This window comes from Aedes albopictus, chromosome 2 (genome assembly GCF_035046485.1).
Source record: "Aedes albopictus strain Foshan chromosome 2, AalbF5, whole genome shotgun sequence".
Classification (NCBI taxonomy): Eukaryota; Metazoa; Arthropoda; class Insecta; order Diptera; family Culicidae; genus Aedes; species Aedes albopictus.
In genome coordinates this window covers 21,345,674-21,358,041 of record NC_085137.1, presented here as the reverse complement: position 1 = coordinate 21,358,041, position 12,368 = coordinate 21,345,674, and the positions used below count along the sequence as shown (strand labels likewise).

General features: G+C 36.6%; 1 protein-coding gene across 1 annotated transcript in view; it reads left to right on the top strand.

Annotated features, from left to right (window-relative positions):
• The window catches only part of LOC109429600 (protein sickie), a gene marked incomplete in the record, with an annotated part of 611,771 nt that overhangs the window by 406,314 nt on the left and 193,089 nt on the right, over positions 1 to 12,368 (top strand). Inside the window, 1 exon segment of the mRNA XM_062849286.1 lies at positions 11,806 to 12,068. Within this exon segment, the coding sequence (XP_062705270.1) occupies positions 11,806 to 12,068 (263 nt within the window).

Genomic DNA, 12,368 nt, shown 5'->3' with positions numbered 1-12,368 from the left:
TTAATTGATGAATAATGGGACATAACCTACCACAAAATTACAGATACCCGCTAATAGTACGGACACAGTCGTTGTTCGGGAGAAATTCTTTATTCTTAATGCTAATCAGGATTGTTAAAAGTGAGTAAATGTTGGTATGGATATGAATGAATATATTATGTAACACACAATCAATAATAATTTAGGACGTAAACTACATAAATACCGTCATGCAGGGTTAGTTTGGATAGGACAGAAAACGAAAGGAACGAATATGTAAGTAACAAACAAACAAATATTGAAACATGAAATTACTAAAATTTACAAAATATATTTCAGCTTTGAAGCTGCTGAAAGCTATCACGATCGTTTCTTCTCCCTATCCGAACAGTAATTGTATGGTTCATTTTTTTTCGAAATTTTGATTCTGGGGGCCCACTTTTTAGGGTTTGCCCCGGGCCCCCCGAGGCCTAAATCCGGCACTGCAAACAAGTATTATATTTCATATCATTTAAAAGGATAGTGTGCTCTGCAATGTATGGTGAAGACCACTTGATTCGGATTTTTTTATTTCATACAAACAATCTTACAAAGGAGGTCGTAAAATTCTATTACGTAATTACAGTAGTCCCTTATCGGCACTAGCGTGCATACAAATTATAAACCACAAGCACAGAGAAACAGACATAACATTTAGAACAAATTTCATTAAAAAACATCGTCACAAAAACGTAATCGCTCATTGCTAAACATACTGTGCTTGGCCGGGCCGCCGCTAGATGGCGGTAGTAAATAAACGTCAAACGGGAGCAAAAACGATACCAGCGCCGCGAGTGATAGATCGCCCTACTACTGAATATTTGAATCAACCGGTAAAAAGGAGATCGATAGGAAGCAATGAGAGTGTGACGTCTGTTCCTCTGTGCCACAAGCTTCTGATTATTTAAAAAAAATATGCCTTCTTTGAATCTCGAACAAATGATGAATTGTTTGAGATATATGGCAAATTGCATGTTCAAAAACGCCATCTATGTGTGAAATTCCAAATCATCTGTAAGTTCTGACACTACCCAACAGCCTTTCCGAAGTCTCCATTTTTCGAAGTGAGCAAAATTCTGACATACATGAAATATTGGATGTGTATGCTCACTAGCTCCACCTATATGTGAAGTTTTCTATCAAACAGTTCATTTAACATATACAATTTGCTTGCTTAATGATGCTTCCTATGTATGTGGAATTCCGAATTGAGCATGAATATGTATCTGTAAGTCGTTGGCATACATAACAAGTTTGCAAAAGACTCCATGTTTCTAAGTGATCAGAACTCTGAGATATATGGCATATAAAATTCGCAAACTTACTAGTCTCATCTATATGTGAAATTTCCAATCAAACGGCTCCTCATAAGAAATCACTTGAAACGACGAACAACTTTGCCAAAGACGCCATATTTTTATGTTTTCAAGATTACGATGTGTTATCAAACACTTAATACTTACATGCTCACTAGCACCGCCTAGCGAGAAAATAATGAACTAATCTGAACTAAACAAAAAAGGCTATGACTTAACGAACAGCTTTGCTGAAGACACCGATCTTCCAGCAAGTCAGAATCATGAGATAGATGAATAAATTTGGGGTTCAAATGGACCCCAGGTATCCGAAATGGACCATCATTTAGGGTTGCATGTAGAGGTTATAATAACTGAACGAGGAAGAAGGGAATGAAAAAGAAAACGCTGAAGATTTCGGGAAGAGGCGTGTGTTTTAAGCTTCACGTGTCTTTTTTGGGAGTGTACATCGCTAATACTTTTAACAGTATGAGTGGACTTAAGAAACATAACGTGTTGGACGAACTCCTCGTTGCCGGAAGGCTTTAGGAAACCTCAAGAGATATTTGCTATTTTTTCAATTCCTCCAGAACTACTTTTACGTTTTCCCAAATCATTGCTTGCGCGATTCTTCCAAGACTATTTTTCGAGCTTCCGATTCCTTTAGGTGATATCGTACCGTTCCGCTTGGTTATCTCTTGAAGTTCGATGAAAAGCTTTCGAAAAATGAGTCTCTGACTCCTGGTGCTTCTCCAGGAGTTCCTTTTGGGTTTATCTAAGATGCCCCTTTTACATTTCCTTCTGCAGCTTCTTCGTGGATTGTTGTAGGAGTTCTACCAGGAATTGTTATTCATCAAAGAAGTCAATCTGGGTTTTGGTCAAGAGATCCTTTAACAATTAGTTATAGACTTGCATTCGAGATGCACCAAGATGTTCATTCTGAAATTATTCCAGAACTTCATTTGAGTCTATCTTCAGAATTAACAACGGCAAGTCCTCCAAGATTATTTGCTGAATCCCTCCTGAAATACCCAATGATATTCTTCCAGGAGTTGCTGTGAATCCTCCAAAAGTTTTTCTCGAATTTCATCAGGAATTTCTTCAAAGATTCTTCAATCATTCTATCCTGGCATTCATTCAGGCACTTGTTCAAGAATTTCTCCATCAGATCCTTCAGGTATTCCTTTATTCCTTCCGTCACCCATAAGCTCAAATAAACTGTTCATTCAGAATTCCAAATACCTTAAGAAGTTCCATTTTTTTCTGAATTCTTGCAGAAATTCCCTACTAAAATTAGCCCTAGGGTTCCATCTGGGTTACCCAAGAAGTTCTGTGATTCTTCCAAGAGTTTTTTATAGGGTTTCTTCAGGAGTTTTTCTTTGGGCATCCTTAAAATAGTTCATTCTGGCATTCTTTCAGGAAATTATTTTAAGGCCTATTCTAGAATTTCTCCAGGAATTATTTCAAGGGTTTCGGCAGTTAAACCTAAACGAAAAGGGTTTTCTCATAGGAGTTTCTTTTGAAACTTTAATCTTGAATGCTTTTGCTGAATACTCTTTGAAATCATTTTTGGAGTTTCTCTGGGATTTCTAACTGGATTCCTCCCAGAAGTTTCTTCTAGGAATCCTCCGAAAGTTCTTGCTGTGAATTTTTTCGTACTTTTTTAGGAATACTCCAAGGATTTCTTTTGTGAATATTTTAGGAACTCTCTAGAGTATCCTTCAGTAGTTCCTTCGGGAAATTTCCAGAAGCTTATTTTGGTACTCTTCCAGGAGTACCAAAATCCTCCAGAGGTGCCTTTTGGAAGTCCTCCTGGTATTCCGAATTGAGATCTTCCAAGATCTCTTTCTGGAAATTATCCAGGAGTTGCTTGTTGGAATCTTTTTGAAGTTCCTTTGGGGAAGCTTCCCTCTGGATCTTTAATCTTGAATACTTCCAGGATTCAGTTTGTAATCGTCTTCGAAGTTTTTCCACGATTCCTTACTAAGTTTTCTCCAGTAGTTTTTTTTCTGGGAATTTCTTCTGGAAATGCTCCAGGAGTTCTTTCTGAGAATACTCCCGGACTTCTTTTTGTGAATGCTCCTAAGATTCCTTCTTGAAATACTTAAGTAGCGCTTTGAAGATCCTCCAGGAGCTTCCCTGGAAATCCTACATGAGCTTCTTCTGGAAATCTTCTAGGAGTACCTTCTGCAAATCCTGAAGCAGTTTCATCTGAAAATTTTCCAGAATTTCCTTCTGGGAGTTTTCCCAGTATTCCTTGTTGAGACCGTCCAAGGGTTATTTTTGGGAATCCTCCAGAAGTTCCTCCTGGAAATTCTCTAGGAGTTCCTTGTGGGAATCCTTCCTAATTCCCTTCAGGGAATCTTGCAGGAATACTTTAGGGAAATCCTCCAGGGGTTTCTTGACAGAATCTTTCTAGAATTCCATCTGGAAATCATGCAGTATTTCCTGGTGAAAATCCTTGATCGAATTCCTCGATCCCAGACTAAACTCCTGTAGGAATCCCTAAAGGAGAATTTGAAGTTTTTTTTTGGAGAAATCGCCAAAAGAAATCCGTAAAGGAATCTGGTGGATTCCACAAATGGCTTCCAAGGTGAAATTCTTAGAAAGAATTTCACAGATAAAAATAATGAGAATTACACATCGTGTAAACTTTTTTCTTCATGTAAACTTTCAGTTTTGATGGTTTACATGATATAACATGTACATTTGTGTCATATGTCACGCTTCAATTATGTGCATTTTATGTCATAGGAATTTGTACTATCTTTTCGATCTGTGTTCTTGGAGGAATTCCCGCAAGAAATTCGTGAAGGAATTCAAGTTGACATTTTCATAATAATCGATAGATTTTCCTCGATGGAATTCCAGATGAAATCAGAAATCTTCAGAAGGAATCCCTAGATGGAATTTCTGTAACAATTCCAGGAAGGAATGCTGACCTCAGCTGTCGCAAGGACGTGGCCAGGACAGCACTCGATCGTTGGAGGATTGCATCAATCTTGTCTAAGAGTTTAAGATTAGTCCCAAATCTTGGTGCTTTGGAAACGGATAGGAAGGATGCAACCCTCATAACAGCGATCCAGGACTGTACCACCTACGAATTTGTGCGACTTGCTTAATGCTAATGCAAATGCTAATTCCAGGAATGCTGACCGGCCAAGATAAATCAGCAGTAAATGTGTCACTCTCTCTCTCTCTCTTCTTGGCGTAACGTCCTCATTGGGACAAAGCCTGCTTCTCAGCTTAGTGTTCTATGAGCACTTCCACAGTTATTAACTGAGAGCTTCCTCTGCCAATGACCATTTTGCATGCGTATATCGTGTGGCAGGCACGAAGATACTCTATGCCCAAGGAAGTCAAGGAAATTTCCTTTACGAAAAGATCCTGGACCGACCGGGAATCGAACCCGTCACCCTCAGCATGGTCATGCTGAATACCCGTGCGTTTACCGCCTCGGCTATATGGGCCCTATTAATGTGTCACTATTATTGCTTAATTTCATTTCAAGGATTCCTCCTGTGATTTTTCCGACGATTAATTCAGTAATTCAGCAATTTCTTCAGAGAGGGCTCCAGGAATTTTTCATTTGATTCCTCAACAAGTTTCATGCATTTCTTCTAAAAATTTCTCCAGAGCACACTCAAGAAGTTTCTCCAGCTATTCCCTAGGGATTCCACCCGAAACTCCACCAAAGATTACTTCAGAAATTGCTTCGACTTGAACGGAGTCTAGGGAATTCAAACTATAAAATTTTCCATTGCTCGACGTTTCGGCCTAATTTATCTGGCCTTTTTCCAGGAAAAACTGTCTATTTTTTGTTTGTTTTTTTTTCACTAGTTCCACAGTTTCTATGGAGGAAAATAACCAAAAAAACAAAACTATAGACAGCCCTTCCCTTGAAAGAGACCAAATAAATAGGCCAAATAAATAGGCCAAAACGTCGGGCAATGCCAAACTAATCGTTTGGATTCTCAAGACTGAGAAAACCAGCCCCTTCAAGATATACCATTTCCAGTCGAAAATTTCCAGCAAACTCTGGAATTGCTACTGAGAACTGTTCAGAAATGTTCACACATATTAAAAAAAAAAATGTTTTGGAATCTCCAGAAGTATCTCCAGGGATTCCTTCATACATTCCTACAGGAAATCATTTAAAAAAATATGTATATATCATGTATTTTTTGTGTGATTTCTTAAAGCACTCCTGTAAAATCCGGGGAGGCATATCTGAAGGAATTCCTATAATGAAAAAAAAAAAAAATAAAAATAAAGAATAAAAAAAATCTATTAAAGAATTTCTGATGATGTTCCGTAAACCACTGGAGATATCTAATATCTATGGAAATATTTCTAAAAATAATTCTAAAAAAGTGTCAAGAAACAATCAGTAGAGGTTTTTCTGAAACAATTAAAAAATGAATCCTTAGGAAATTCCCGAAGAAATCTTAGAAGCAGTTGCTGAAAAAATCTCATGAGTAATACCTGGGTAAACTCCTTGAGTAATTCTTGGAGAAATTTCTATAAGAAATATTTATCAAAATTCATGGATTTTCTTAAAAAAAGAAAAACCCGGAGAAAGACGTAAACGTGGTAAACATTTTTCAAGTAATCGTTGGAAGTATGTCTGGAATATGTAACACGATAACTTCAGTAAAATAGAATATAAAATTTCATTAAATATAGAATACAAGATCTAAGAAATTTGTATAGAAGCTTATAGGGCTTATTTCTGGATAACTTTCTGAATTTCTAAAAAAACGGAAAAAAACACTCTGAAGGGATCCTTAGAAGGAATTCTGGAAGAATTTCCAGGAAAATACCCAGAGCAAATCCTGCAGGAAACTCTGTATGAACTTTTGCAAGAATATCTAGCGAAACATCTGCTTTAAAATATATTGAAGAATTCCTCAATTATTTTAAATGATGGAGGAAATCTTGAAAAAATAATTATCAAATTTCATGAAAGATTCCTAGAGTATTGAGGAGGAAGAGGAATTAAGCAAAATTTGACAACCCATCCACAAGTTTTGAAGGCCCGGTCCTATTCAAAAAGTGTGCCATAGAGAGGACGGGGGGTTGTAAATTGACAATTAAATTGACATTCTAATCAATGGAGAAATTTTAGGAAAATGTATAGAAGGTTTTCTATATAAATTCCTGGTAAAATTTAAAAAGCGATCTCTGGAGAAATTTCTACAGAAATCTTTGGAAGAATTTCTTCAGGGATCTTTGGAAACATTTCTTAACAAATCGCTGGTGAAAATTCATAATAATTTTATCTTTGAAAATTTTAGATAATTTTATCTTACTCACTATCGCACATTACTAAACCTAAGTCTAAAAAGTGAACCTTCAGAGTTATGTACCCGAGCAGTAGAAAATAGCTGAAGAATAACAAACTGGAAAACTATGGAAAACCGAATACCTACAACTCAGCATAAGAGGTAAACTACCTAAAATAATAACTGGTGTGTATTCTGTGCATAACACGAGAATAATGACATTGGGTATGGCAATACCTTAATAATAATCGGCGATTTTTCCATTCAAATAGCGATTTTTCCATTATTGAATAATATCTTAAGCATTTCTCAACACCAAACCAAACATTTGTTGAGGTATTTTATCAAAACCAACAAAATACCAAAGTAAGTTATTTTCCGTACCAGGATAATCGACCAATACCTAGTCTTGGTATGAGACCTGACTTTGGTATGCTGCAGTTATGTGTCAGTTATTCGTTCCTGCTCGGGTAATGATTTCATAATTTCAGCCTCTATTGTTCAGTCTTATGAGCCTTTTGAAATTCAGCGTTTTGTAAACATTATAGTAATCACTGAGCTTTTACTAGTACATAGAACGCTAATCATAATAAAAAAAATTCATGAAAGATTTCCCCTGGGATGAACAATGTTAAAAATGGCTTGCAACCCCGAGCAGAGGAGAATAGCAAATTGATAACAACAGAATCACATAGCCTGTTTTTATATCATAATTTCCCAGCCAACCACATATCGTAAATCATTGTGTGGAAAAATTCGTATATTTTCATATATTGAATCAGAATTGTATAATAATATGTATATTTGTTGACAATGATTGCGTAAAATCGCATTTCATGCCGAATTAAATTTCAATTGCGATTTTGTTTCATATAGTCGTCTCCGATCATAAAAGGTGTGAGATACTATCGGTAAGATCGCACAGAATCGGATAGAATCGTGAAAAAAACATGCATTCTTAGTGTCAAGCTGCAAGTTCGCAGGCATCGTATATATGATTTCTTTGAATCGTGGAAATCGTCGCTTCACATCGTATATGAATTTGATAAATCAAGCTTGCTACCTAAAGGTATGATGAAAATCTATGAAATCGTATACAACTATAACAATGTTGTATATTGATCGTTTGCGTCGTATATCAAGTGAATGAAGTCGTAGAAATCGTATATTCATCTTTAAAGTCGCATATTATTGTTACTGCGCTTTTAATACTCGAATCTTAATCTCGGAAATCGTAAATGGTTTTGTTTACATATTTGTATGATGGAGAAAAAGAAAAAATGGTATTCATCACAAATTTGTATTTTTGTTGTTGTTGACACATTCCAACCATGGTAGCAATAATTTCAACCAAATATATAGGTTTTCATACTAGCAGATTCCTTTCACTAAGTGGCAAAGATTCCAACAACGATGTGTATTCCGGGCCTCTTGCACGGCACCACTTTTGGTGCCACTCAATGCACAACAGCAACGCTCCCACCACAAGTCTCGCACCGTACCGTGCTAATTTATATTCTTTTCATGCCATTCACTTTGAACTCTCTATTTTCAACTTGGCAGTACATATAGCCAATATATGTAACGCGCAGTTCTCAATCAAAGGACCTAAGTTCGATTCCCACTGAACACCAATTGTTTTTTTTTTTTATTTGAAAATCTTGATTTGTATATTGGTACTCTCAATCATAATAAGATCATGCATAATCGTATATTTAGACGGATAAAATCGGCGACATATTTTTTTCGAGAAATCGTAAATTATGTTGGATGGAATCGCAGTAATCGTATATGTTGCGCGATGAAGGATAAAGAGTTTGTCCAATTCGATAATTTATTCCAGATTGAATAGTATTATAAAATTCCTATCAAATGAACATCAAATTCGGGTTACACATTCCATTAAATAACAATATTGATTTAGTTCTTACTTCTAATGACCTTTCTCCAACTATCCGCGCAACTATTTGGTCGTTTACAGCCTAATTATTCCCTAGGTTCCGATGCACGTTCACCAACTTCATGAACTAATAAACACTTTGCTTTTTGTTGGTGGAAGCGATCTTTTCTTTGCAAATGCCTTTGTTTGCAGATTTGTTTGCCGTGATCATATCGCCGGCCGCCGGTTTATCTTTCAGAGGCGTAGTCGGGATCGGAATAGGAGATCGTAGCATGAAGTTTCGTGGCGCGCTCAACAGTATATATGTTTCGAAATGGCCTCCACTTTTGTATGTATATGCCTGTTTCGTGCATTGAATACGATTTCTTTGGTGCTATATATGTGTGACTATTTCAGTTGCAATTTCGATATAGCAACCTGATTGCTGACTGGGTTGTTATTGTTATCTTATCAAAATATATCTTTTTAATAACATGTTTTGTCGGGCAATCTTATTTTGTTATGTGCAAGTTATTGGAATATATCCACAAAAACATTCCAATAAAATATTTTGTTGTATAACAAGTTTAGTTATTATTCTACTATAGAGAATGTACAAATATGAGATGATCAATATCACAACAATAAGAAGTTCACAAATTTTCTGTTATTAAATAAGTTGTAATTGATCTAACAAAACATGTTATTCAATTAGTCTTCCAGAAACTTTTTTTGTTATGATATTTGTTATTTTGCCGCTTATGACAGGCAAGTTTATAACATAATATGTTATTCGAATGAGTGTAGGGGTATTCCCGAGCAGAAGGGAATAATAACAGCATAATAAAATGTGTTATTTTAGCTAAATAACGGAGTAATTAAATCAGTTATTTTCATGTTATTAACATAACAAACTATGTTATAAACTTGGCTGTCATAAGCGGCAAAATAACAAAAATCATAACAAAAAAATGTTCCTGGAAGTTCAATTCAATAACATGTTTTGTTAGTTTCGATAACAACATAATAACAATGAATTTGGAAATATTGTTATTATAAAGTTATTGATAACAATCCGAAAGCAAATTTAGTTATGATATCAAACTAATGACCAAGTAAGTAATAATGCTAGGGTATTGTACCATTTGGGCAGGAGGACCTAGTTTGGACACTTGCCACTATAACTAAATCAATTTTATACCTTATTGGCACACGATGAATTACGTACAGTATCTTACCCTATACAAAAATTCTAATCAATTGGTTTGAAATAAATTTAGTTATAGCATCAAGTGCCCAAAATAGGTACACTAGCCCAAAAGGTACAAGACCCTATATGAATAACAAAACAAGCGTTTAGAACATATCAATAATCATTGCTAGTCATCATGGCTTGCTCACAGTTCCCCACCCACAATCTTCATTTGGAAACCCCAAATATGTAGATAAAATGTGTCTTTGGCAAAGTTGTTCGAAATAGCATTGCCTGTAACTTTGCCGAAGAACTCGATCGCTTATGACTTAAGTTCTATTCCAGATTTGGGTAAACACAAAGAAACTTGTTGGAAAAGATACAGCAAACAAATGCAAACAACTTCTCTGAAGACACCAAACGCCTAAAATTAACGATAACAGAGATAAGGAACGTTTTTCTGCTAAAACGTTGATTCGGACCATTGTGCAATTTAAATCTCGAATAATGTAGGTGAATTTAGTTTCAATTTCAAAACTTGTTATTTTTGTGCTATCTAATATTTATACACTCTCAATAGTATAATAACTAAATTTGTTCCATAACAGAACATATTATTTAAATATTATTTTACGGGTGTATATCAATAGCTTGATCATAACAAAATAAGATTGTCCAACAAAACATGTTATGGAAAAGAAATGCCTTGATAAGTTAATAATAACGAAACAAGATATAAAAACAGATGATGTAATTTGATAGTTATTAGTTTGGTATTCCTCTCTGCTCGGGTTCTGCTTAGAGGGTTCGAAAAGTCGGTACAAGATAATATGTTATGCTAATAACATAAAAATTACTGATTCCATTATTCAGTTATTAAGCCATAATAACATATTTTATTTGATATTTTCTTCTGCTCGGGACAGCTCTAAAATTACGGTCAGTAGTATACGCTGTTTTATTACAGGAGCTACGGTGAACAGGGACAAAACACAAGAACACGTCCTATATTATCAACATTATGCTTCGCAAGTTTTTCAATTAGAACTTTTGCGTTGGAGTCCAGCATTCCAATGTTCCCGCATGCATAACATTTTGATGAAGTTTGTACAACTTAAACAAAAGCGAGAGTACAACCATCATCCCAGTGCCAGTGCTGTCATCTCGACAAAAAACCTTCAAACTTTTGTTCGACAATGGACCAGGCATACACACACCTGCGTTCGAAAGCATCCTCAAAGTGGGATAAAATGTGTTCAGTATCATCACGACGACCACGACCGACCCAGTTACCTATCCGGGTCGCCCTTTGTTCTACCAACAAGAAAGTGAGTGTCTTCCCTCAGGTTGATGTCGGTGACAGTGACTGTGCTCTATGTAGGCGATGAGAGCAAATTGGATTTGAAGAACAATCGAACTTTGACGCGATTGGTATGGGTAGAGGGTCTGTGGGAAATTGGTGATATGGGTTTCGGGTTTTGGGAAGATATCCCAAACTCGAAAGCACTCCAATCGTGTCATTGATCTGGAAAGCAAAAATAATTGGGTTTTGTTGTGTTATCCTTCGCAGTAACACTTCAAGATTATAATCAAGTTTTAGCCATTTGCCATAAGCCTGCTCTTGCATGAATTTATCATCTCTGTGGAATGATCAATCTTATTTAATCCCATTTGCATTTGCATGCAGTTTGCTGATGTGAAGAAAATACTTACCAAATAAATGTAAGCAGAGGTTTCCAACTTACTTGAATTTCTAAATTTTTTGGTAGTGATTACTTGTTCTCTATTGGTTATTGTAAACCCAAATTCTTTCAGTTTTTCTCGATTCTTTTCATACTTCCTTGAAACCCACAAGTTGTCAACCTCCGTCCTAAAAGCTTGTAATCTACTGCTCATTTGCATCCTTGGTCCGGGTGACCAGTAAGCCCCCAAATTTGAATAAACGTTTGCAATGCAAATGTTTATCTTCCATCTTGCACCCCATCAACACCAGAATGCACCCCTCACTCCGTAGTATGTTCATTGTTCATCTCAAACCCCTCCAGTTCTCGCCAAAAGTCCCCCCAAAGACGGTTGCAATATAGTGCTTCTGTGCATATCATTTTCTAATTTTCCTTCCATTGCTCGCCCACCCAGATCTACCAAGTCGGAGAAGATGTACCCGTCGATGCTGAGCCGAGGACCGGACGTGGAAATAGAGCCGTACTACTGCCTGCCGGTCGGAACCATTACCGGTGGTGGTGGCCCTGGTGGTAGCATCAACGGAATGGTCCCCTGGAGTCAACCGACCTCGCCAACACCGCCGGCACGTGGCTTCGGTGGACTGCTATCGCCCACGCACACCACCAGCAGCAGCAATGCCTCCCACAGGCTAACCTATCCGAAAAAGAACGACGAAGGTGAGTAGAGAGGGGGAGAGGAAGACGGTGCTTTCGCATTTGCATCCTATTTCCAGGTGAGGACACTGGTATGGTGGTCTAGAGTGGAAATTTACGAGAAAAATTCGGTTTTGTGCCCAATATACAGCATCTGTTTTTACGGGAAGAATTTTTTTTAACATCAACACATTTTAGTTGACCTAACTGTTGAAAAGAATGCCTGAAATGATTTAAGAAGAAATTCTTGGAGGAGTTGCTTACGCAAGGCTCTACCCCATTTGGCATAATGCCATTTGGCATAATACGAAGAACAGCCTTCTT